The sequence below is a fragment of the Neopelma chrysocephalum genome, unplaced genomic scaffold (genome assembly GCF_003984885.1).
Source record: "Neopelma chrysocephalum unplaced genomic scaffold, ASM398488v2 Primary Assembly neopelma1_63, whole genome shotgun sequence".
NCBI classification, from domain to species: domain Eukaryota; kingdom Metazoa; phylum Chordata; class Aves; order Passeriformes; family Pipridae; genus Neopelma; species Neopelma chrysocephalum.
Window position 1 is genome coordinate 11,114,033 of NW_020897720.1, and position 27,159 is coordinate 11,141,191.

General features: G+C 44.4%; 2 protein-coding genes across 6 annotated transcripts in view; both read left to right on the forward strand.

Moving 5' to 3' along the window:
- The window catches only part of FLT4 (fms related tyrosine kinase 4), a 58,099-nt gene extending 53,908 nt beyond the window's left edge, over positions 1 to 4,191 (forward strand). The window contains exon 30 of one of the 3 annotated variants that reach the window (XM_027682868.1): positions 225 to 4,191. In XM_027682868.1, the coding sequence (XP_027538669.1) occupies positions 225 to 432 (208 nt within the window). In that variant the 3' untranslated portion in view covers positions 433 to 4,191. The remainder of the gene's footprint in view (positions 1 to 224) is intronic. The other 2 variants (XM_027682869.1, XM_027682870.1) reach the window with 2 other exon arrangements.
- A 3,874-nt stretch (positions 4,192 to 8,065) lies between these two features.
- Positions 8,066 to 27,159, forward strand: part of RNF130 (ring finger protein 130) — a 53,783-nt gene continuing 34,689 nt past the window's right edge. Inside the window, exons 1-2 of one of the 3 annotated variants that reach the window (XM_027682873.1) lie at positions 8,066 to 8,732; positions 18,728 to 18,922. In XM_027682873.1, coding sequence (XP_027538674.1) covers positions 8,465 to 8,732; positions 18,728 to 18,922 — 463 coding nt within the window. In that variant the 5' untranslated portion in view covers positions 8,066 to 8,464. The remainder of the gene's footprint in view (positions 8,733 to 18,727; positions 18,923 to 27,159) is intronic. The other 2 variants (XM_027682871.1, XM_027682872.1) reach the window with 2 other exon arrangements.

The following is a 27,159-nucleotide window of genomic DNA, read 5'->3' on the forward strand; positions in this document are numbered from 1 at the left end:
CACCAGGTTATGTGCAGATTTGTCACAAAACATGTAGGCTGTGCTTAGATTTAGAGCAAGGCCTGGCTTTGTGCTTTGAAATGGAGGTATAAGTCTATTCCTGACCCTGTCTCTGACCCGTGCATTAGCAGATGAGATTTCCTGAAGCTGGGATGTCTCTAAGCAGGACAGAGGCTTTCTAGGAGTGCCCAGATTGATTCCCTGTGTCTCTCTCTCCCTCACAGCAGTAAAGGGCCCAGTCGAACAGGGGAACAGTCGAACCTGCGGGGCAGATGTCGACCGTCGTACGGGTCCCAAGTCGGAGGCCAGACTTTTTACAACAGTGAATACGGGGAGCTGTCAGAACACTCTGAGGACGGCAGCTGCACCCCGCCTGGAGAGGGGGCCAGTCCCCCCACTCTCCACGCTTCCTTCTTCTCCGAGCAGTACTAATGGCACCAGGCCCTGGAGGCGCTTGCCAAGGCATCCCCTCTTACCTTCCAGGCACGTCATCAGGGCCACTCAGAGCTTCTCCTTCAATCTATGCCCAAACCCAACAGGGAACCTACCCCAAACGGATGGGGAACACTGATGTCCTTGGAACCGCAGCATGATGGCTCATACAGCACCTCCAGCTGCAGCTTCCCCGTGCCGGGACTGCAGAGAGCACCTCCCTGATTCCTCGTGTTTCCTTCTCCCTGCGGCTCGGACAGATGCATTCTGCCGGCGAGTGGGTGCCTGTTTTCAGCACTACGGCACCTTCTGCCTGCCATCCAGCCTCCACTCAGATCAGCTTCCCATTCAGAAAGCCCATTTCAGGTCAGATATAAATAGATCTGTCTTAGTCTCAAGTTTCTTCCTGGTGTGCAGCCTGAATGTTTTTCCTTGGATTGCTTCCTCCTCCCCTCCTCATGATGTCAGCTGCTGAGCTGCGGAGCAGAATCAAAGGGAAGAAATCCCTCGTGGTATTAGCAGCAAGAGCAGGACATTTTAAAGAGGTATACTGAGAGATCCCAAGGGATCTTTGTAAATGCTCGTGCATGCTGCTCATTCTGAGTAGGTGCCAGCCTCTCCATCTCCTCTGCAAGCAACACCCACACCCCTCTCATCTCTGCTGGGGGGAAGCCTGCCAATCCGCCTTATCACCGAGATTGTTTTAGCCATCTCAACACAGCTAGTGCTGAGCAGGTCATCAGCTGATGGCTAAAGTGCTCCCACAGTGAGATAAATTGCAACTCTTTTTGCAGGCCCTGTGCAAAACAGGGTTTTTATGATCTGTGGTGGGAGCAGGTTACTCACAAGTCTGCTGCTCTCGCCCTCCCCTTCTCCCAGAGCAGCGCTGAGATCATTTGTTGCTCGAGTGAGAAAGCTGGGTTAATTTCATCTGTCTTCCAAACAGAGTGAAAATGGGCTGTTTGCTGGGAGGAAAAGGATCAAAGGGGTAGGGAGTGAAATGTTTATTTTCAAGCTGCTGCAAGCGTTTTGGAAACAATGGAAGGAACAGAGCTCCAGCAATGAGGTGCCTGGGTTGCATCCCCTTGTGTGTTGGCATCACTGAGCACATGGGCGGCAGCACCTGGCCAGGGCTCAAGCCCTGATTCTCCTGGATGGACAGTTCTGCACCACAACCTTTCCTGTTGCCCAAATTCCCTGATTTGAAGGAGGCACTCCCTGCCCAGAGAGCTCTTCTCCAGTTTCTGTTGCAGAGCCGCCAGCATACCTGTCTCTGGGGGATTAAGGAACATGTTTGCTGAGAAAAGAACTCATCACTTGGGCCTTTTGTTTCTAAAAGATACCATGTGAATTCAGAGCTCTGAGGAACGTCCACAGCCCCTCTGTCTAGATTTCTGTGCTGCTGCCTCACCACTTCCCACCTACTTCTTTCCATCCTGCTCCCAATCCAAGAGCTCAGCCACAGAGCATGGTTACATCATCGCCACAGGAGTCTGGGTGAAGAGGCTCGTCTGAACAGCTTATCATCATCTCTTCTCCCACATGCCCGTGGCTGGCAGAGCTCCGTGCACCAGGGCATCTCAGCACCAGGGAGTTTCTGCTTGCAGGCCATACCTCTGTCACAGAGCCAAGGCTTTGGACTTTTAAAACTGTGTTTCCTGTCAGATGTACAGCTTTCCCAAACTGTATTTCTTTTCCAGCAGAGGGTTTTGCGCGTTTCCCGACGTAAGCCTGAGAGTCCTTACGGATGATGTTGCCAAGTCTTAATTATAGTTCTCTGCACAAGTGTAATGGGGAGATTTATTTAGCACATGGGAAAAGCATGCCTGTCATTCAGATTCTCTAAGCCTGTGCAGCACGCAGTTCCCCTCCCTTTTTGTGTCAGCAGGATGACATGGCTGTGATTTCCATGGCAAAAAAGAGGCACAAAAGTGGACCAGCTTGAGCCAAACTGGCTCAAGATGTGGAATTGAAAACCACATGTGACAATGAATTCCCTTACTTCTACTGGTGTCCCCTGAAGTTGCCAGGAATTTAAGCACCTCTAAGTAATTGTTGTGACTCAGTAAGAATCCTCTGGCAGGAGATGCTGGAGAGCCAGGCCAAGGAAGTAGGACAGCCAACGGGGTGTAGGCCAGACCAAATTCTCCTGCCCTCATCTTGCCCTGGTTTTCGAACTGGTGGTTCCCTTGGCAGAAGGAAGGTTGCATGTGCCCTGTGCTGCTGGAGGTCTCCACTGGCATTCACATGGGTGGAAGGTGGCAGGCTGAGCTAAATTCAGGCTGCTCAGTGGATGATGTGCCCAGGCTCTCTTGTTTCCAGTGCTCCACAAAGAGTTCTCTGCCTGGAAACACAGTCCCATCTGAGAAATGGCCCAAGAAAGAGGACTACAAAGAAAATAATAGTTGAAAAACAGGATTCCAAAGTAGCTGCAAGTCCTTGTCCATATGTGAGGGATAGATATGTACTAGCAAAGCCCAACTTGCAGGACAGCAGCAGAATTCCTCAGCAGAAGGGGGACAGAGGCATCTGAGCGCCCAGGCTCATTGTCACTGTCGCCATCCAGCCAGGACAGCTGCACTTTGTCTCTAGGTTTAGCTGTAAATTGCTCACAAGCATCCTTGTGGAGAAGGGTTACTTCGTTAGAGCCATTGTTAACGATCCCCTATTTCACCCTGGGGAAAACACTGGTGTGACATCTGATTTTTGAACATTCAAGTCCACAGAAGTTTATTTTCTCTGTCTCGCACCATCTCGATGGGTGGGGGTTGAATCAGATCCTATTGTATCTGTGTCAACAGCGTTGCATGAACAATGCAGCTTGATAGGAGCAAATGCTGGCTCCTCTTCAGACACTCCTATGATGAAGAACTGTAGTGTGGGATATTGAAGAGCTGTTGAGACAATTGTACTTTTGCTCTCTAAAAGTATACTAAAATTAGATGTACAAACCTGATAACCCTTCCCACTCTCTTGCATTATTTCTGGCTTTTTATTTTTACAGTCTCCAGATAAGCATGAGCATGAAATGAAGCTGGTCTGTTTTGGTTTTAAGATGTGAGACAACAGTGTTTTCTGTCTTTCCACAGCAACAAGGGAGTATTTCAACTTTTAAAACCCAGGGCTCGGTAATTGTGCCTGCTTGTTCACAATGCACTCTCTGTTTTGTTTTGTTTTGTTTGGGCTTTTTACTGGAACTCAACATTGAAGTTAAGCTATTTATCATCATCACCTTCCTTTAAAATGACTGTTTCTGTTCTATGCTCAGCCTCATTTTTTCTTACAAAATGTTGGTGTTGAGGACATTCCTCCCTCCTGAAAACAAAGTGTTGGGTCCCCTACTTGCGAATACATGTGTCTCTGAAGAAAAACCTGTGTATCAAGTAACACTTCATTTATATTGCAATATTTTAACCTGGTACCTGTTGTTGCTCCAGCAGCATTCAGTGTTTCAGTTGGCTGCCTTCGAAGCAAGTAGGCTACAACATGGGTTATGTGCGAGTACAAAGCGTGGTGTGTGTGTATGTGAGTGTGTTGTGTGTGAGTGTGTGGGTGTTTGCACGTGAGTTTTCCTACCAGTGAGCATATGTGAGTGTTTATAACTCACGTTGAGTCTCGTCTCTGGAAGTTCACGGTTATATATCAAACCAGTTAGAACACTGCTTCCTTTCCTCTCCTCCTATAGTACTTGTTATCCTTTGTCATTAAGAGTTTTGTTGTAATATCTAAATGTGAAAATGAATAAAGTCATAACTGGCAGCTGCTCTCTGGTTCCTGGGGCCAATGCTGCCCCTGCAGCTCCGGGCAGCCCAGCCTCGGCCAAGCCATCAGCACATTTAGGGGTTTATTATTTTTACTTTTGTGCCCGTTTGCATTTCCCTGCATCCTCTCGGAAACAGCTGGCCTTTGTGGTGTTTCCATCCAGGATGAAACTCCGTCTTTTCTCATGGTGAAGCCGGATACGCTTTGGCCAAGCTCAGTGGCAGGAGCCAGCAGCACAGCACCCAGCACTCACCACCCAGCACTCAGCACCCAGCACTCAGCACCCAGCACTCACCACTCAGCACCAAGCACTCAGCACCCAGCACTCAGAATCCAGCACCCAGCACTCAGCACCCAGCACCCAGCACTCACCACCCAGCACTCACCACCCAGCACTCACCACTCAGCACCCAGCACTCCGCACTCAGCACCCAGCACTCAGCACCCAGCACTCCGCACTCAGCATCCAGCACCCAGCATCCAGCACCCAGCACTCACCACCCAGCACTCAGCACCCAGCACCCAGCACTCAGCACCCAGCACTCAGCATCCAGCACCCAGCATCCAGCACCCAGCACTCAGCACCCAGCACTCAGCACCCAGCACCCAGCCCTGAGCCTCGGATCCGTGACCCTTCCCCGTCACCTCAGCCCTGGGGGTCTGGGACCCTCCGGCCCCCACGGACCCTCCCGCCCTTCTTCACCACGCTGGGAGGACCAGAAACCCCTAGGAGCCCCTTGTCAGAGCACCGACCCCTCCCGGACCCCCCTTTCTCCCCAGGGCACCAAACTCCTCTGGACCCCCTTCTCCTCAGGACCGACCCCCCGAATCCTCCTTCTCTGAGCACCGACTCCCCCCGGACCCCCTTATCCTCAGTGATCGGTCCCCCAGACCCTGCTTCTGCTCCAAACATCAAACCCGCCCCCCCCCCGGCCCCCCCTTCTCCTCAGGGCCGGCCCCCGGAGCCCCCTCGCCCCCGCCCCCGGTGCCGTTGCAGCCCCTCGCGGTGCCGCCGGCGGCCCGCAGGTGGCGCCCTGCCCCCGGCGGCGCGCGCGGGCCCCGCGCGGGAAGATGGCGGGCGGCGCGTGGCCCGTCACAGCTGGGAGCGCAGCCAAGGGCGGCTGTGAGGGAGGTGCTCGCTGCCGGGGGGGGATATTAATGGAATCATGACCATTTCCCCTAAGATATCACCGTGGGCTGGAAGGAACGCTCAGTCACAGCTCTCTCCTCAGCCCTGGGGTGACCTGTGAAGGCGTCAGTGCCATTTGTCTCCCTAAAATAACGTCCCCTGAGGAGCGGCCGGTGGCAGAGGCACGGCTGAGGTAATCGGGGTGGGCATCTCTGCTCCAGCCTCTCCACTGCCATCCCTTCATCCAGCTCCACCATGGGGTGAAAGCAGCCAAAAGGACCTTCTATATCTCCCCTCCCCATCCAAGGACCTGTCCCTCTGGGGAACGAGGCGATTGAAGCTGCTCTGCTCATGAAATATCCCAGGTTTGCGCATCCTCACGCATTGCTAGGCTGCTCCTCTCCTGAGCCTTCTCTCCTGGAGCCATGAGTGTTTGGCTGCTCTTCGGCTGCCTCCCAGGCCATCCATGGGATGTCCATAGGCTGGGAGGTGGGTGAGGAGCAGACGAGCACTCGTGGCTCCGCAAATGGCACTGAGCAGCCTCCCAGCTGCGTGAGGAGGGATGGAGATGGGGATGGAACCGAGCAGGAAGCCCTCCCACAGGGAATGGAGCATGGCAGACCACGTCTCCCCAGCAGAAACACAGCCCACAGGGAACCAGACAGACCAAAATAAAAAGCAGCTGCTTCTTGTGCTTAGCAAAGAGAACTGGGAATTTGCTGGCTTGGCCCCTTGTTTTCCTGCTAACATGGCCAACAAATGTTTCATCGATGCTTTTCAAAAGTGCTCTGAGGTTCTTCTCCAAAGGTCAGTGTAGTAACAGTGAAGAATCTTTCAGGCTCCCAGCACTCCCTGGCTCCTTCTAAGGACATTTCAGCAATAAAGCACATGACTTTGCATCAGAATGATGCAGAGCTCTTAATGCTGAGAAATCAAAGCAAGAACAGCTCCAAAACATGTTCTGCACAGTGCAGTATCAGTGTGTCTGACACAATTCTCGCCCTCTGGCTGGGGTGAAAGTTTGGGTGAAAAGAGAAGGCTATTGATGGCGTGTAGTTCCTCACCCAGCATTTACCAAGAATAGCAAAATTAAATTTTAAAAAAATGTAAGCAGAACATTCCGCTGCTGCTTCAGAAACATTTCCTGGATTGTATTGACATTTCTATAGAGCTTTTCAGAAACAGCTTCTCAGAGGATTTTACAGAGGCACATGTGCCTTTAGCAGAGTCCACAGATCCATTCTGCTCCGAGATGCAGGTTTGCCAGCCTGCTGCTTTCCTTGGGAATGGAACAGGTCTCCCCAAGGGCAGGATTAGACCCACTACTTGCATCTCAGCGAAATAAATAGACTGTGCTTCGACGGTGTTATCTTATGTGCATGTGTGACCAAGTGCATCACAAATGGATAAACTACAAAACCTTCCAGAAGAAAACTGTTCAATAAGATGCACAAGCCAAACACCAGGCTTATCTGAGGGACTCCCTGAGCAGCTGGGGAAGTCACTGAGGAGACCATATCTCAAAAGAACAGCAGGACAGCTATTCATTCAGAAACAGAAAATAACCTAACTCACAGTCCTGCCTGAGTAGTTGTCCTCTTTGCCATTACTAATTTTCAGATAGTTTGCCTTTCAAAATCCAAGAAGGCAATTACATTATTTTGTTACATCTCTAAAGAGGCCGAAATCCTTAAGACTAAGTTAGTTAAAGAGAATAATTTATCAAGTCCTGTTTTACAGTATTTCATGGGATTAGTACTTATTAACAACATTTGAGTGTTTGTACAATTTCCCATTTTCGTACAGCAGAAGCGAGTAACTCCAAATTGGGCAGGAGTGACCCAATCCTGACACACAGGCTGTGCTGCTCCTGCCCCAAGAGCCCTTTCAGGGCCACCTGGACAGACTGAACACACCCCACCTCCTTCTCACACATACAGCCCATTTCAGACATACTTTTAAACCCTCTCTTGTATCTTTTTGATGGTCAGTGCTCCTGAGCTGGAAGTATTTTTCTGAAAAGTCGCTGAGGAGCCATGGGAGCCCTTATGTGTCTCTTTGCCAAAGGAGGTTTAGGTTGGACATTAGGAAGAATTTCTTCACAGAAGGGCTGATTAGACATCGAACCGGCTGCCCACGGAGGTGGTGGAACCACCATCCCTGGAGGTGTTTAAGGAAAGACTGGACGTGTGGCACTCAGTGCCATGGCCTTGTTGACATGGTGCTGTTCGGTCACAGGTTGGACTCGACGACCTCAGAGGTCTTTCCCAACCTAACTCATTCTGTGATCTAATTCCTTATGGAACTGTGGGTCTCTGGACCCCATCCCTGTCTCCCACCTCCACCATGGCTACGCCCGCGATGACGTCATACCACAGAGCCCCGCCCGCTTAGCCTTACCCCGCCCCCGTGGGCGTGGCCCCGGCCCCAGCCCCGCCTCTCGCCCTCGTGGCGCGGGGCGGGGCGTGCGGCGCCTGCGCAGAGCGCGGAGCGCGGGGCTGCAGTCGAGGCGCGGGCGCGGGGCCGGTGGCGGAGCCGCGGGACAGAGCGGGGGCCCCGCCGCCCCCGGGAATGGAGCGACGGGCGCGGGCTGCTGCCGCCGGGCTGGGCACCGGGCTGCGCCTCCCGCCGCACTGAGGCGGCGACGAGCCCCGAGGCGAAGCGAGGCGGCGCGGCGGGCCGAGCCCGAGGCGAGCCCCGCGGTCTGTGCGAGCGCGGCTGAGGCGGCAGCGGCGGCGGCTTCTCCCGGCGGCCTCCCCGGGGCTGCGCGGGGAGGGGGCCGCGGAGCCGCCCCCGCCTCCTCCCCTCCCCTCCCCTCGCCCGGCTTGGGCAGCGGTGGGCGGGCGGCATGAGCGCGGCGCCCTGAGGGACCGGCGGAGCCCCGAGGGACCGGCGGAGCGCGGCTGCCCCCGAGCAGCATCCCGTGGGAGCAGCGGCGGCGGATCGCACTCGGCTAGGACCTGCCATGACTCCCCTGGCTCCTCCCATGGCATGAGCCCGAGCTCTCCTCCCCGCTCCGCCTGCTTTTGGTCTCTCCTCGCTCCCGGGCTGTCAGATGGGATAGGACACACCCGGGCGTGCGGGGCTCGGGGGAGCGGCGGTGGCAACCGGTGACGGCCGTCGGCTCGAAGGGAGTCGAAGATGAGCTGGCGGTGGGCTCGCCAGCACTGGAACGGCGGCTCCTCCGTGCTGCTGCTGCTGCCGCTGCTGCTGTGGCACGGCCGCGTCCGGCCGGCCGGCGCCGACAACGCGAGCCAGGCGTACTACACCGCGCTCATCAACGTGACCGTGCTGAGCCCCGAGCGCGGCGGGCCCACGCTGCTGCGGATCGACCGCGGCCGCTACGGGCAGGACTCCCCCAAGGTGGAGGTCAAGGGGCTGCTGGTGGCTCCCGTCCCCATCAACGGAGGTAACGCTTCCCCTCGCTCGCTGCCGGGTGGTTTGGCCTTTGCCTGGGCTGGGCAAGGCTTTCCTCGAGAGCTCTTGACAGACCGGGAGGAAGAGCCTGCCCAGAGGAAAATAAAATAAATCCGTGGTCTGAGAGTGCTGGCTTGAATAACGGCTCGGCAAAGCATAATGTGCTTTCCAGCGCGGATCCCAGTACGCTGGGCGTATTGAGCGGGTGAAGGTGTTATTCCTAAACTAATTACAGACAGTCGGTAGCGATAGTTGATAGTATTTGGGAACAGCGTTGCCGTGAATCTTAGAACAGCTGCATAGCCATCGCACCGCGAGACGTGCATCTGGATGGCTTTGGCAGCTGTGTGAAGTCACGATTGTTCAGTGTGCAATTCCTAAAAGCGCTGTTTAAGCTGCCCATCCAGACCTGGAACGACTGAAGCCATCAAGTTGTTACTCTCATAGCCAGCCCAAAATGCTCTTGTTTGCAGTACTGAACACTGGGCAGAGCTTCCAAATAAGTTTTCTTTTAATTAAGTGAAGCTGTTGTCAGTCAGTTGGGGTTTTTCTTTGACAAATATTGGGGTTTATAGAGAACGGTAATTTGAACAACTGAGACTATTGTGATTTCTGCCTGAAATGAAACCAGTTTCTTCAGTGGTAATGGTGTAGTTTTAATAGAATCTTATTTTGAAAATCCTCCTTGACGTTATCTAAACTGCCATCTTTAAGAAATAGACCACTTGATGGATCACAGTGGTCCCAACCTGTCTCCTGGACAGTAAACATCTGAATAATGTATTAAGTGAAATATTGTAGTCAGTTAAAACTAGAGTCTAAGTGGTGAATGTTAAGAGTGGTTTAGAGGAACTGACAACACAAAACTACTATATTATTAGAAGCTTTAGAGAATTTGCCAAATCATAAGATCAGGAATACTTTGATGCTTCTTCAGAACAAATGCATCCTGGTAGGCAGCCTCTGTAACCTTCTGGTCTGGATGGATCAGGCTGTGCATCAGCAGGTGCTTGCCAGTCTCACTGAAGCTTGCTTTCATTAGCTTTACAAAGTGTAACTAGGATATATTAATGGGGCAGATTTTTGGGAGGAAGAGTATGGAAGCAGAAATCGTTGAGGAAATATACTGTAAAACGATTTTCATTTGTACTTCATACCTTCACCATGCTCTCGGAGTCAGCTATCATCAACTGTGCTCGGTCTTTCTTCTGCTTCCTGGTATTCCTCACTTGCACCCCCCATGAAATCAGGAATCTATCCTGAAACTTTTAGGCATGTAAACACTCTTATTGCAAGTAATATTTTTACAGGTCTTAAAACTGCTGCCTTTTAATACAGTCAAGGTATCAAAGCACTTTATTTTTTGAGTTGCATTATTTGTCGAGGAAAACTTTTAATATTAATTTCTTTTTAGTCTGCTTGTGTAACATTTTCTGCTTTCTTCTGATATGATCTTCACTAAGCTGTGATTAAAACATTGAGGGAGGCTGTGACAGCATTTTCACAGGCTGCTAGTAATGGGAGAAGAGCTAAATAAAATTCTGAGCAGTCCATAAACAGTTTTTTTATACCTACTGTTAAGCATTACGATGAATAACTTTAGCGAGAAAGCGCAGCAGGAGCTGTGAAACCGCAGACCTGAATTGCTGCAGTTTTGACACGGTGCAGTCAGTCGTTAAAACTTTGTCATCAGTTGTTGGGGGGGTTCAGTTTTGTCCTTCTGTTTCACAACAGAAGACTTAAAGCAAGCACAGCAGCAGTTGTCTTCCTTTGAGATATTCTGAATTGTTCTGTGTAGGTTGTTATATAGTGTACATTTTATTTTAATTTTGCTGAGGTGCTTCTTGTGGTTTAAAAATATTTCATGTGGTAAGAAAGATTGTATTATTTTATGCTTTTAGTTAAGCTGTTCTTGAACATCTTCTGCTTTTTTTATGTGTAAATTTGATAAAAGATGATGCAGTCTTGCAGAAAGTAATTGCTCTAATGTCTTTTTATCAGCCTGTTTATATTACTGTAGAACTGGTTTACAAAATATTTTTTCTAATAGCTCTAAACACGAGTAGTTTCCAGCCACTGCTGTTAGAGCAATAAATGCTCTACTCCTGTTCTCACTTATCCTCAGAAGAAAAGGACTCTACAAATGTTGTTAACAACTATGTTTGAAGATACCTTGAGTTTGAAACTGCTTTGATGTCAAGCATTCACCCAATTATAGCCTGTCCTTCGAAATTTCCGTAAATGAGGGTGATCTGTCAGCACCTTGAGGGTACAGACTATTTTAGAGCTGAAATGTCCTTAATATCATATTTTTGCATGCTCTGTTAAGAATCACAGAATGGTTTGGGTTGGAAGGGACCTTCAAGTTCATCTCATTCCAATCCCCTGCCATGGGCAGGGACACCTGACACTAGACCAGGTTGCTCAGAGCTCCATCCAACCTGCCCTTGAACACTTCCAGTGATGGGACATCTTCTTACATCCCTATTCATTGCCTGAAGGGAAATAAATTAATTTATTAATCCAAGATGTAGGAATAATGATCTGCTACAGACCATGTTACCATTTGCAGTAGCACAACCTGTGATTTTAAGTGTTCTGTTCTGCAGTGTTTTTTAACTTGCATTCTTGAATATGCCCAATATTCTATATACTACTTCTCAAAGAAGATGCCAGTCCCGTGTGATCACCCATCCTTTATATCTGTGCAGAATGACGCAGTCGATCACTTCTCGCGTTTCTTCAGCACAATTTCTTTCATGAAACCCAACCTTGTCATGTTAATGCACGTATTAAAACTCTTTCCCTGTTCTTTTTATAGACCCTCGTATGAAACTGATAGGGGCTTTCAAAAGCAGCGTTCCCCTGGAAGTGCTGTTGTGGTAATTGGCGTGACCCCTTGTGAATGTGCCTTCTGAAAGTGCAGCTCCAGCGAGCTGCTGGTCACAGTTGGCTGCTGGGTGAACATACAGCACCTGTGTGTGCACATTTTTCCAAGAGCATTAAATGCACGATAGCAGCTCAGTTTCTCTATTAGTCTCCCTTCCGTTCTTCCACTTCTAGTTCTTTTTCTTACCTCCTCTGACTTGTTAATCGTTTTTCTTGACTTAATTTCTTATTAGAAGAGCATTTTAAAAAGCTTCCAGATATGAATGCTTGCAGATAATAGACAAAAATGCTCCTGTGGTTTTGTGTGGAAGGAGAATAGTGAAATGCATCTTCACAGCCTGATGCAGCTTTTCTGATGGTTTAGTTCAGGTTTGTAGTATCTCTTTGTGAGGTTTCTGAGCCCTTCTCCCTCAGTCCCTTACTCTGTTATTTGTGATTTTGTACAACCAGACATTTCATAGAGTCACAGAGTGGTTTCGGTTGAAAGGGACCTTAAAATCATCTTCCAACCCCCCTGCCATGGGCAGGGACACCTTCCTCTAGACCAGGTTACTCAAAGCCCCATCCACCCTGGCCTTGAACACTTCCAGGTCGTTTCAGCCCAATCCTCTCCCAGCAGCTGCCTGGGTCCTCATGGCATTATCTGTACATGCACCATGTAGGTGTTCAGTCCTGTGCCACTCCAGTGACCTCTGCTTTTAAACTTCTTTGGTATTGGGTGCCTGACACCAGTTGTGATGGAGACCTGGAAGTGTCAGGCTTATTCCTCTTGCCATGGCAAACCAATTTAGAAGCCACTGAAAACTCAAATGGTTCCTGCAATGCTTTGTGACTTAGTTCCCTCAAAAATGTTCTCCATGGGGAACAGAACTCTTTGTGACTGTTGAGTTTGTGTTATTGCTTGTTTTGTGCTTGGATTCCAGTTGGAGCACTGGAAATGTCAGTCCTGTGTGCTGGTGAGTTCCCTCATGGGTGGTCACACCTTGCTGGGAGGTGAGAAGTGGGTAGCAGGGAAGCAGGCAGGGTGGTCAGGACTAGAGATGGGGCTGATAGGAAGAGAAATAGCAGCAAACTCAAAGACAAACTTGAAAATGTTAAGATTCACTGAGCCAATAGATCAGGAACAAGGGGGTGAGGGGGGTGGAAGGAGAGGAAGTTTAAAGGGTGTGTGGGGACATGATGGTTGTAGAAAAGCTGCTTTGGAGAAAGAATTAATAGGAAGGGAAGATCTCCTGAAGGGGTGTTAGGGTTGGGGCTGGGTAAGGAGGCTGAGAATTTGAGGAAAAACATGTTAGAAAAAAGTGAAAGTGGGGAAGAAACAATGTTGGCTCAGTGTTAGGAATGGAGGTTGTGTGGTGCTGTAACTACAGCATTCTGTCACATCTGACACTTCATAAACATGTTGTGTGAACAAGTTTTAGCTGCAGAAGGTTTAAAATGCCAGTTTCCTGGTAACTGCAGAGCTTTAGGTAGCATTCAGACAGAATTTCTGGCCCATTAAGGTTTAGGAAAATGCAACAAGTGAATATATCAGTAGAGTAGAGGAAGAAAAATCTTGTGCCATGCATCCATCCTTTACCATTGGTCTCACTATCCAGCTAGTCATTAATTGATAGAAAAAGTGGAGGTTATGTATTGGAGTTTTTAGCCATAATTGTAATACTTACTGAGCTAACAAGATTAAATCTGAACTATTACAGGACTCTTCTAAGCTTCAGTGATTTTCTTTTGTTTAACTTTTTCCCTGAAACAAGATTACCTCTTATTCCAAGAGTTTCTTTTGGTGCTAAAGCCAGCTTTAGTCAAAGCAATTACCTGAAAGAGCTATTGAAAATAAAATGTCGTTGTACATAACTCATTGACTCATTGACACAACTTTTAAAAAGTGGAAATTATGGCTGGCTTGAATAGGGACTGTATTGCTAATAAGACAAGTAGTAATAATGCATGGAAAGAAAATATGTCTATTGAATGTATTAAGCCCTAATGGGACTGCAAATAACTAGTACCCTTCCTTGAAATAAGAATCAATCAGCACTGCTGTGTTGCTTCTGTAGATTTCCCAGCTGAATTCATTTTCTGGAAATTTTATCACAGGAGTATAATTAATTTGTTGCACAGAGCTGTCTTATTTTACCAGTCAGGTGTGCTATGGCAGCACCTGCCTGGGCAGTGATGCTGGAGGAGGGAATGCTTTGGGGTTCAGGCTGCATGGCACTGCACCCTCCCATGTGCTGGTTTTGCTCCCAACAAGCCTCTTGATCTGCTGCCCCTCAAAATACTGATGGTGTCTCTCCAGTTATTGTATTACAGTGATTGAAGGTCAGACTTTAAAATGATTTCTGTATGTGTAGCTGAGACAGACCAACTCTGGCAACTGGTGCTGGGCTCAGAGAGTACAGAGAGATCTTAGTATTAGCTAAGATCCAATCAATAGCAAGACATCTGACCTTTAAAAAGAAGAAAAAAAAGGAAGAGGAAAAGAAACCCCATGGAATTAAATGGTTAATGCCCAGGGAGTGGGATATTTCCATGAAAAGGGGACAAAGTCTGATAACAGCCAGTGCAGCAACCTTGGCTGAAGTCACTGTTGTGTTCTAAGCAGTGCAAGAGCAGCATAAACACACGGTGTATGAGAGGGAGCAAACCCAGCTGTGGTTCAGAACTAGGAGACTGCATTCTGGCAGGTGAGCACTTCTGGCAAAGCCTCTGACAGCTGACCTAATAATTTCTTTTTTTTCCACAAAATGGCTCTCCCTTGTATAGGGAGAAGGCTAAAAACTTGGTAAAGCACTTGGAAAAGAGGAGGAGGAATGTAATGTTGCTGTGTTAATGTGAGCTTGCTACTACTTCTTCAGTATTTGAGGGAGCTTGGTTGGATCTGTTGCATTATTAACTATTTTTTTCCACATGAATCCCTAAAATGCTGTCACAAACTTTAGTCCTTCGGCATGAAGGGCTCTTGAATTATAAAAAATGGTCCAGGAGAAACAGTTATACAAGTTGAACAGTCCTGTGTGTTCTGCAGAAGGAAACTGAAGCTCTCCTGGAGCTGAAAACAAACGTGAGCCTAATGGTAGATACTTTAATTGCAGCTGATCCTTCTGTAAAGAGGTTCTTCTGTGGTGCTGGGGCTTACAGAAGATGGGAGATGTTTAGATGTTTACAGCAACATATAGTACATAGCTCTTTAACCCAGCAGGCTGCCAGTTCTAACAGAAAACTGGGTTTTTGCTAACACATGGTACATAGATAGACATGAAGAAAGGAGAGGCAGAGTAAATAGCTTATGTTTCAAATAAGGTGGAAGAGTAGCACACCTATAGGGAAACATACTTAGATGGCTTTCTGGACACTTTTATCTTCTGAAATTACACGAGTGACTTCTGATCATGTTTTTTTTCTGTGCAAGTGATTTGTTTTAGAATAATTTAATGTGAAATTGCTTTTTGTTCTGGCAAGTAACATTAGCTTTGGGCACCTCACTACAAGAAAGTTGTTGAGGCGCTGGAGTGTGTCCAGAGGAAGACAGTGGAGCTGAGGAAGGGTCTGGTGCACAAATCTGATGAGAAGCAGCTGCAGGAGTTGGGGAGGCTCAGTCTGGAGAAAAGGAAGCTCAGGGGGACCTTCTCACTCTCTGCAGCTCCCTGGAAGGAGGTTGTAGCCAGGTGGGAGTTGGTCTCTTCTCTCGGGTAAGAAGCGACATGATGAGAGGAAACAGCTCAAGTTGTGCCAGGGGAAGTTTAGATTCAATATTAGAAAAAATTTCTTCACCAAAAGGGTTGTCAAACATTGAACCAGACTGCCCAGGGCAGTGGTGGAGTCACCATCCCTGGAGGGATTTAAAAGACTTGTAGATGTACCACTTGGGGACATGGGTTAGTAGTGAACACAACAGTGGACTTGATGATCTTAGAGGTCTTTTCCAACCTGAATAGTTCTAAAATGGTTCTAGATCTAAATGATTCTATGATCATCCAGCTAATACTTGCGAGCCCATGTCTTCTAGATTTTAGTTGGACTTTGGGCACTGGAGCATAGATAACAGGATAACATAGAGCTGTCAATGATTCTGTTTATCTGTGTCCCTTACAATGCCCACTGATGTGCCTGGCACCTGAGCTGTACAGCAGATGTTTTATTTTAGCCAGCTCACTATGCAAGAAGGGTGAACCTGATGGCAAGACTTCCACTCTGAAAATCATGTATTAGGTATATTGAAAAGACAAGCAGAAAATATCACATTTCACTATTGTTTATGAATTTTTAGTTCAAAGTGAAAAGATTACTTAACATTTGTGTGGTGTGATAGGATGCTAATGTAAAGAAAAGTGGGTTGTGGCTTTTTAATAAATCTGAAGTGACTTGCAGACACTCAGTTCAGATTTATCTAAGCCAACCAGATTTTTTGTACTACTTAAGTAGTGCTGAATTAATATTGTCAGCTGTTAAATTTTCATCAGGATATACTGAATACACCTTGTCAGGAATAACATGCTGTAAGCATTTGAGTGGTGTTTGTTGGTCTATATCTGGAAAGCTTTAATCTCTTAATATCTTGTTTCCTAATTCTGTTGCTTTATCCAGTAACATTTCAGAGCTCTGTCCATAGCTGGGAGAGACTTTGATCTCTACTGTGGTAGAAAATTTTGTACTTCTTTTCCCACAGATGCAGTTTCTGTTATCTCTTACTGATTTCTCTGTTGCTTTTTAAGCTGAAAATTTTCAAGCTGTGCAGATTTCAAGGTGCCTACGTGAATTTTTGTAAAACTGAACTATATAACAGACTTTGGGTAATGCTGCTTCCTTATTCAAGGTGCCCTTTGTGGCTTTTATAATTTTTCTCTGTAATAGCTTTATTTTTGGGGCCATTTTTGTTTTCACTTCATATCATAGTTTTGAGCATGATTGCGCTGAAGCAAACCCTACATAGAATTACTGTTTTTCATAATCTCATATATTTAAAGTAATTTTATGTTGGTCATAGTATCTACTTTCAGAGTTATCTTTGGCAGTTTGAGGGGATTCTGTGGAACTGTGGCCATTTATTAAATGGCATTTTCAAAAGGATGTACCACGCCTGAGAAGGATGGGATTTTTAGCTTTCAGGGCTTGAGAAACTCCCTATCACGGTCTTGCTGGTGCTTTCCACCTACCATGTTTTTAAGTGGAAATGTTCAGGACAAGAGGGAAGTGTGCATTAAGCTGCTTTTGTCTTAACAGAGGACATTGAGGTTGGTGGCACATGTGCCATGTTGTGGTTCTGTAACATTTTCAGAAATTCCTTTTAAATTCCCTTTTAATTCCTTTTAAAAAATAAGATTAGAAAGAGAAGCTGCAAAAGTGCAGTGGGCATGAACATGCTCTTTTTATGGTTGATGCTGTTTATGATGGCAATCACCAGTGCTCCAAAACAGCGTGTGTGGATCAGTGCTAGCCAGCAATTTCCAAAGGGATTCAAGTAACGATGTCAGGGTAATGGAAGAAAGTACTCCATAAAATTTGGCTTTGGGCACCTGTATTTCAGATTTTCCCTGATGCTCGTATGAAACAAAAGCAAAAGTGCAAAAGTACAGCAAATAGCCCTCCATGTCTGAAACGTCTGATACAGCCTTGAAAAACAATTGTGAAAAGGATGTGCTGCTATCTGGCTCCCCACCCTCCTTCCAGGGGAACAGGGAGAGGCACTTCTTGTCCAAATTAAGAGATGCAACGACTTCCTGTACGTCTGCCACGGTATAGATTCATCTGCACTAGTTTTCTTTAGGCAAGCAGAAGATTGTCTTTCTTGTTTCAGAAAACATCTTTAGCTCTCTGAATCTCCTTCGTTACAGAATTTAGCCTCAGCTATGTTAAGCTGAGAGTGCTTGAAAAGACGTTTTGTTTCCAGCTAATAGGTTGAACTGGATATTTTTTGTGGTGAATCTTCTGCTGAAATCTCACAGTCTGTGCTCACTGAACTCACTTCTTTAAAAGCAAAAAAATATAGGACACTTCATTTGAATTGCTCTTACGAACTGTAATGTTTTCTGAGCTATTATGCAAATAAATTGTTTGTTTATATCTCAAAAAAATGACTGTTTATCCCAACTATTTTTAGTAGCCAATGATTCTTACACTCTTGGCATTTGAAAGCAAAAATATATTTGCATTATAGATTGCTGTTGGCTCTAGATTTATAAAATCCTTTCATAATATGACCAGTGTATCAGACTAAACTGTGTTTCCAGTTTTGCAAACAGATCTGTCTTTCATCGGTTTCAGCTGCTGTAGCGTGAAGTTTATCTTCTGCCTTGGGTTTTGTGCCTTTTGTACACAGCTCTGCGTGGGTTTGGGCTGTTCCAGGATATGTTACAGCATCAGAAAGGACAAAAGAGCTTTGCATACTGTTGAATTCAGACATCTGGCATTTGCCATTTCTGTTACTCTTCCTTTATACCAACTCTACCTGTTTAGCTGACGAGTGCTTTGTGTTTGCAAAACCATTTGTTTCTCTATGAATTTGAATACGTTTCCTTGTAGACCAAATGTGCATATGTAAAAAGCTGATGTTGGCTGCTGGGGTTTTACAAGATCAGCTTTTAATATTGTCCTTTTTTTACAGTAGCCTGCACACGGCAGATAACTCTGAAATCTTGTTTTCACAATCTGCTTTGTTTAGTTGTACTTCCCACTGCAGTGATATTTATGGCTGCATTAGAAAGAAAAAAAAAAGTTGTAATCCCCAGAATGACTGATAAACAGCTGTTTTGTAAATGCCTATAGCAGATGAACCATATTCTAATGTTTTTTAGCCTCTAGGCAGGTATTGATTTGAATGTAAATTCATTGTTCTAGCTGCACTGGAGTTAAAAATAGCGTGTGTTAGTGAGCCTAATTCCCGGGCATATAGTCCCAGCTTTGAATGCGTGAGACTTCTTTTTTTAAGTCTTTTTTTGATAAGAATGCAGTTATCTTTAGGCTTTATTAACAAGAGGATAGTGGCTTTCTAGTGCATGACAGTTAAGTAATTCAGCAAAACTTGGAGTTAGTTTTGTTCTCTTTTTTTTTCCCCTTTTGAACTATTTGCCATCCACGTAAATGTGTTTCCCATTTCAGTTGCAGATCGTCTGGGCTGCGACCCTCGAACACGTTTCCAAGTTCCACCGAACACCAAGCAGTGGATTGCTCTACTGCAGCGAGGAAACTGTACATTTAAAGAGAAAATACTGCGAGCAGCTTCACATAATGCCACAGCTGTGGTCATTTACAACAATATATCCAGTGAAGAACCTGTCACGATGACTCATCAAGGTAAATAAAATGTAATCTCCTTCACTGTAATTCTTTTGCCGTATAAACTATTGCTACAGAGCCCTTGGCAGTGGGCAGATGCTGTTTGAAATAGCCTGTTCTCTAATGAGGTTTACATGTATGCAATATAGTGAAATAAGCAAATAATTCGGAAGTTATCTTTCTTTAGTATACATTTATCCAGTGTAATTGGTTAAATTACTTCCCTCTGCAGTGGAGATGTGGGTGTGCTGGAGTGAGGAAATAGCTGTTAGATCTGAGGAGCAATCTTTCAGCCTGTCTGAAGAAGAGGAGCTAACATATATACATATATAATGAAAGGTCTAGAATTTTACAAAGGATCTGTGCCTGAATAATTTTACAGCAGCATGGTTTCAACTGGCTGTTGTGGTGGGGACCTTCAAATGTTAACAGTTATATTTTGGCACCTGAGCCTGCATGAGAGTTTACAGAGGGTTGTCTTTCTACAATGTGTCTGAGTACCATACAGGAATTAACAAAGCAGTGATTTAGAGAGCAGTTGGCTCTGTAAGTTGTCCAGAGAAATGCTGGAAATCTGGTTTTCTGTAGAGTTCTACTTCTTTACAGCTACCTATGTGTAAAATTTTACTGCTGCTAGTGACTGACTTTTGCCAGCGGGAGCGTCGTGTAATCATTTTCCTTGGTTAAAAACTATATTTACAATTATGATAACTACATTTTTCATTTTCTAGAAGGTTTTCTCAATTTGGAATTATTTAGCTTAATCGAAAAACAGGCATATTTTTGTATTTGGTGGCTGTACTGCTCTCTGAATTTTTAATTTTTTTTTTAAGAATATTTTCAGTCCTTTTACTTTTAAGCATAGGAGGTTGCTTGGAAACTAGAATTTCCTGATTATTGCTCTGTATATTGTCACACAATTAGAATTGAGTTCTTTTACTAAAGTGCTATGGTGGGGGGGTTTTCTGTCTTTTTTTTTTTTTTTTTACAAGGCAAATATCTTGTGGCTTCTTCTGGTTTAGTGAGGTTTGACCTTCCCAATTCCGTATACCATAGGAATTTTCCAGGGAGATTTTGACCTCCATGCAGCAGTTCAAAGCCTTGACAATTCATTTTCATCTTAGATACCTTCCTTAGACATTTTTACAAGTAATCTGCAGGCAAAAAGTTTCATATTCTAGTGAAACACTCTTTGACATCTTCCTCTTGGTTTTTTTTGTTTGTTTGTTTGCCACTTCTCTCTTTGCAGATGTAATGCCCTCCTAAACCTTTGACTCTGGACTCTGTTTGAAATACTTGTAAGAATGTGAATTTTGCAGTCTGTTTAGCCATGATTTGTGAGTTTTCCCATGGAATACCTCAGTGTGGCAGGAAAAAGATTACTTTTGCACTGTTGTCCCTATTGCATGCTAAATCAAACAGTGGGCTTGGTTATCATTTTAGTACCTTCTTTTTCATAATGCTGTTAGGTTTGGCAGTTGCTTTCATAGCAATGGGATGGGATCTGTCTTTTCTTAGGAAATCTTGGTTCACTCGATGTTTCAGCTCTGGAAATCAGTGTGTTCCCTTTGAAACTTAATCAATAGGCCCAGTGGTTCTGGTTGGTTGAAATAATATCTCAGGATATAAGATATTAGAGCAGCTGTGGGTAAAATGGTGTCAGCCATATCACAGCTTTTATGCTTTTTAGGTGGTGAACAGCCACATCATCTGCTAATTAGATATTCCAGTGCACTGCACCTCTTCTCCTTAGTATTTTCTATCCCCAAAAGTCAGGAGGAGTTGACCCTGTGTATTTGGCAGCTGTTCTGCACTGATTCAGTTAATAAGTGTTAGAGTTGAGATCAAGTGAAAATGAAGGTGAGCCACCAAGTTGGTCTTACCTCTCTATATGATGTCTAGTGCTGTGCAGTATTCCCCTTAGTATTTCTCTTTTCTTTAGAAATTGTCTACACAAGACAGTTTTGCAGCTGTGTTATGATGACCAGGTTCATGGCTCTGTATTTTCTTTCCATAGGCAGGAGAAAGCAGCCCTTGTGTTATTCTGTGTCACTGTAACATCATTTTTGTACTGCTGCATATCAGCCCCTAGAAATATTCTGTCTTCCTGGTGAAGCAGAGAGGAAAGAGGCAGCTGGTCATAATGCATTCTCTGAGCTTCAAGCTTTCCTACTTGGATATTTGCATGAATTCCAATCACTCGCTTAGACAGTGTCTGTGGTAAAAATAAATAATATATTGCATAGATTTATGTATGTTGCCCACCTGCAGAGAGGTGATTCCCTATGAAAACAGCTTGGGAAGCAGTTCTCACCTGGAGGATTAATATTTTATCCAAGCTATTTTATGCTTGAACACACATTTGAAAATTTTATTCTCACGGAAATTCATTCGTACTCAAGCTATTATTTAGCAGAATAGAAATTCCTTCTGGTGGCTGGATAACAACTGTCACTCTGGAATCAGTCTGTCATCCCCCTGTCAAATGAACAGTTTCTGCTGCTAATATCAGAATTTGCTTTTTCTTGTGTGATAGTCTGCCCCTTTGTCTTCAGGTTGAGTTTTGAAGTAGGTATTGACCTTAAGGAATTGGTGACCTTTTTTTAAAATACCTGTATTTCTGTTAATGTTATTTGCAGCATTATTTTCTTTTCTGTGTGCATATCCTTGTATATATTACTCTATACATGTAAAATAAACTTATTTTACACAATCCTGTAGATATCTTCTATTAACATAAGCAAAAGATGTCTTTCCCAGCATAGGTTATCTTAGACTATGATGTCAGTGGCAGGAAGGCAGTTTTATGAGTGGTTTTTCTTGCTACTTCTGTTAAAGCAAAACTGATACTGTCTAATGTAAAAAAGAGCCTGTGTGGTGGAGAAAATATGTAGCTGTCTCCATTATAAGCAATTATGGGAATAGTAAGGAAATGCAGTTTAAAGAGCATTTTAATGTCTTTTTTCTCTGTGTGTGGTGGAAACAGTCCTGTCAAGTACAAAATAGTTAAACTTGGAGAGGTTGGAACCAGATGATCCTTGCAACCCAACCCATTCTATGTTTCTATGATACTGAATTTCTCTATTAAAATCTAGGCTGGTATTTGGATTTATAGAAAAGAATATAAGCCAAAGAAGCCTCTAAAGTTAAAACTTCATACTCAGAATTTATGGAACAAATATAGACAGAAAAAGAGAAACCCATATAGCAGAGAGTGTCAAACTGAAGTTGCTGGATTCCAATAACTGCTCTTTATCAGTGCCTAAGGATTTTCCTGAGGTACAGAAACAATTTCTAATATAATAGGAGTTTTATCTGATACGGGCAAATCTTTTAAGGTCTTTAGAACAAGCTGCAGATGTCTCATCAGGATCAATCTTTGTGGCCCTTCTAAAGAAACAATGCATTAATTCCTGGGAAGAAGGTGTTTCTGTTCCATGCTGTGCACAGGTGACGCTCCCCTGCGGTGGCACTGTGGGAACATCGTCCAACGTGGGCTTCCAGAAACAGGTTCCTTTCAAGGGGAGGATTTTTCATGGCCCTCTATTCACTTAAAAAGCACACTAGCATGGGAAGCAAGGTCTGTACTTGCTTTGGACTGTGCTAAAACTGACTGTGTATTATTTTAGGTCAGTGGGTCAGAGGCAGGAGGGACAGGAAGCGATTTGGAGTTGTTGCCATCTAATGGCTATTCCACGTTCTTGCCCTAATTCGGAGTGGGCTGCAGAGTTCCAGCAATCAAAATGTCACTGTCCTCTGTTGTGTCACTGTCCCTGAGAGCAGCACATCTCTAACTCTGCTGCTTGCCTTTCTCACAAGTGCCTCTTTATGTAACTGTGAGCTGAACTGATGCGTGAAGGCTCTGGCAGGATGCACTGCAGATTATTTTGCACAAATGTGTGCTGATGAATATTTTACCTCTATACCAAATCCACTGTGAAACTTTCCCTGGATTACTGAGACCTACTTTTTAATCCGCAGCTCAAAATTAATTTCATTGTATATTACAATATTGTTATTAACATTTATTATTATTAATTTACCCTGGAATATTAGTGGAAAGAGATGAGTCATTAAAGTTGAAGCTTTGAAATGGCAAACCAATTAATAGTCTAACCATAGTTTATATATATTTGATCGTTTTTTGTTTATGTTTGCTGATTGAAAGTATGGAGAACAAGTGTCAACAGCATTATCATTCATCCTGTTTCCCACTACATTTCTTGGAGGTGTATCAGTTAGGAAAATCTGTCACAGGAGATAGAAGTCTCTGACACTTAAAGACACGTGGAGAGGAGCGTGTGTGATGCACAGATTCTGGACCATAAGGAAGCATTTGTCTCTTCAAGACAGTCCAGGGAAACCCCTTTGCAGAGCCATCATAGCCTGAGTGCCTTGCAGAACTCCTTACCAGTGTTTCTGTGTCATACATGCCTCATCCACAACTGAAATAACAGCAGTCAGGCTCATTTTAACTCAGCCAGCTGAAAGGGTAATTAGTTCTGTGACTGTGAAAAGGCCCACGGGACTGTTAGTGGCTGTAAGTAATTACATTCTTCTTCTTATCCAAAGTCTGAGCTCCAGCAGCAGAGTAATTCCCTATATCTATGGGCTCAGTAGAACCAAATTTATGATATTAATCTATGAATATACTATTTATAAAGCTCTCAAAATATTTTGTAGTGTCCTTGGGCAAGGCTCTCTTGCCATTTCTCTCTTGTGCTTTGCTGAAATTGTTTGGAGTGACTGTCCATGTCCAGATTGATAGAGCTGTACAGAAGTTGTCTGTCTATAGAAGATAATACATGAGCATGACAGATTGCCCTTCTTAGAAATCCCTGGGTTTCTTAGCTCCACCATCTATTAGAGGGAATACAAACTGCTATCCAGAAAGAACGAAATGAAAGCCACCTACCAGCACTTGATCACACTATAGAATGCAAGAGACTTACAGTTACTGGAATCCAAGTGTGTCTTACATTGATGAATGTACCAGTAAGGTCCCACTACATTAATATTATTGATTAATCAAGATTGTGACACTATAACAGGTTTTGGACATTGTTCAGAAGTATAGAAAGCAAAAAAACAGTGAAAAAAGGTTGTTTTCAAATTAGCAGAAATATCTTTTGAAGATAAACTTAGTATTTCAGAAATCTGTGAAACTGAGATGAGGAACCTTTTTTCAGTAGTGTGTAATGTATTAGGATGACACCATTTCCCTAGTTCAAAACTTAGAGTGATCCTTCAGCTTTTTATTAATTTGCATTTGTTCAAGGTTTGAATATAGAATTTAGTCTACTTTGTTAGCATGCTAAAACCTTAATAGTACAAGTATTCCTTAAATAGGACTGCAAATGCGGTTTACTCACTGTAAAACATGGTTAAATGCCTTGTAAAAATATGCCAATAAAAGAAAAAAAAGTCTGTGCACAGATTGTGGAAAGGAGATGATAAAGTGATATGTTTCTTTCTGCCAAGTTTTTTTATTCTTCCGGCGTTATTTAGGTGGAATGTCCATTTCCTTTAAAAAAAAATAAAACTGTAGCAAGAAGATGCAAAGAAACTTTGCTAGGAGAGAAGTGAGTGTGAAATATCTGTAAAATCATTGCAACATCTGTCTGCTTTTCCCTTATCTAGGCTTGGTTTTCCTTAGTGTAAAGAACCCAAAAGGTCACATGCATTAAAAAATATGTACAAATGGAATTCCCAGAAGATAAAATTCCTCCCACAGAAAGGGAATATGTGATATAAGTAGAATGATCAAGGCAGTTCAAAGGAGGGGAACACAATGAACCCCAAGTCCCTGAAGCCAGTGTCCTTACCATTCCAAGTGAACTCTGCTGCAGTTCTGATTCCAGGGATGTGTAAATTCTCCCCCCTTCTCAGCCCAGCCCAGAGGTCTGTCCTCTTTCTGCACAGCAGAAGTGTTGAAATAGTGTATTTTTGCTTTCAAAAATAAAGGTGGGGCAGAGATTCAGGAACCTGTGGGACACTTACAGAAGAAGTGGGTGCATCTTGTAGCTTAATGGAGGATCTTAATTTTTCCGACAGTGCTTAGTGTCCTATGACTTGGGATAGAAGATAAAAAAGAGCTCTCTGGGTGAGGCTGATGGAGAGGAAATGATCTGCAGAGAAGCCAAAGCCCAGTCCTCTCTTGTACATACTGGTACTGTGTTGTGTCTTTGGGAGACTGTGAGTGTTGGTTTTCTGGAGTGGGTATGTTGGGTGTAGCAGAGACAGCTTGACCTTGTCCAGCTGGAGGAAGGCCAGGGGCGTAGCTCCACATCTCACGTGTGTCAGCAGGATCTGGACTTGTGAATGAATCAGGGTTTAGCTGTGACTACCTGTTTTGATCATATGCTAATTTCTCCTTAAGAAACATCTCCCTGAGTGTCAGCCTAGAGCAACTGGGTTGTGAAATAATGTCAGCAGTTGTCATCTAAATACAGCCCAACAGTTTCCTCAACTGATTTTTTGATTTAGCCCTCCTTTTAGGAACTCTTGGTCACAGTAGGTTATAAAGCTTATCAAAAATAGGGCAAGAACATTGTACTGAGGCACTGTTTCCTGTTTAACGAAGGAGGACGGGCTTACAAGTTGTTATTTATCACTTAGGGGATTAATTTAATGCGCTACAGGCTAGCACAACAAGAGTCTGATTAAACTTTAATATTTGGTTTGAAGTTAATTGTGTCACGCCCATCTTTGGAAAGCTGCTCTTGCTGTTTCTGGTTTTCTAATCATATGCCTCAATCATATGGCTGCTTTTCTTAAAGGAGCAGGACTTAGTGATCGTCCATCACACGTCTCTTAACAGTGCAGCAGTGTGTGACACTTGCAGAACACTGAAGTGTGTGTCATCATGTTTAGAGGGCAGAGACAGGGCCCTCTCTTAGCCTGGCAGGGTGAAATCTGTTGAAGCTCTTTTTGCTACAAAGAAAAGTTTCAGTGTTCTTCAGACATACTTTGGCAGTATTTTGGTTGCAATTCATAGAAGCTTGTTCCTCAATGAACTTGAAATATCTACTTCTTTGTCCTCTTAAGTAGACAGAACTCAAGTTTTAACCTCAGAAGCTTTTTTTCCTCCCCCTTGGAGGGGGAGGGTAGGTTGTTTTGCATAGGTTTGTGTAGCAAAGAGACTTTTGTAATGTGTGTTTATGTAATCAAAGAGTGATTTCTGCAAATACCTGCTCCGTGTTTTGGGATAGTTGTTCCACTGGTTGTATTTGATTGATGCATCCTGTGAAAGCCTGACTTTTGGGTAACAGTTTCATATACTGCTGTCCTTTAGGATTTTTCTCATAGATTATTCTCATAAAATCTGTTTTGGTGTCTGACACTTCATAAAATAGGCATCCTAAAGTAAATGTTTACATACAGACAAGAATTCAACATTTTCAATATTGTAAAGGCTACAGGAAGACAAATGTTTTAAAACGCTATCCAGTCTTATTTTAAAATTACTGTATACCCTTGACATTAAATTCTTGCCTTGTTTAGAACTAAATAACTGTCAAATATTATGGTTTTGTTCTGTTTTCAGAAATATTTGATTTGGGACATCTCAAACAACATATTTTACTCTTGACATGGCTCATGTGTTGACAGCTTGGATGTGCTCCTGTTTGCTTTCTGATTAGATCAAAATAAAAATATGTGCAGCTAGACCTGTTTTAATCACTCTGAAGGTATGCCAAGGCTCTTCCTCCTGGTGTCTGCTTTTCCATAAGCCAGTTTTAGAATGTAAGAGTTACTCTTCACAACCCATTTATTTTTCATCACACTGAAATGTTAAGGTACCTGATAAATTTGTGGTTTTTCCCACTGTTGTTAAGTGCTGTGGAATTTTTATTGAAAACTCCATTCCCCAAGCCCACTTTTTCTAGCAGCACAGCTTTGCATACAGCTCAGTGTGCCTTTTCCCTTTCCTTCACCTCACAGATTCCATGGATTATATCCTCTGTGGCTAAACCCTTCCCTTGTAGGCGTAATCCTTGCTTCCACCTCTGCTCTCTTGCAGCTCAGATGTCTTTTCACAGAACTTGTGATCAGTCTCTCAAAATTTCATAGATAACCATAGCACTTCATCTGTGCTTTCCTGGGTTTTTTGTTGTCATTTTGTGGGCTCCCAAATTCTGTTGGAATGGTTTCACTGTTAGTGTTTTTCCAAGAAAGCTGTTGCTAACAGTAATAAGACAGATTCCTTTCCTGGGCATTGAACAGTGTGTGTTGCTGTCTTTTTATGCTTAGTG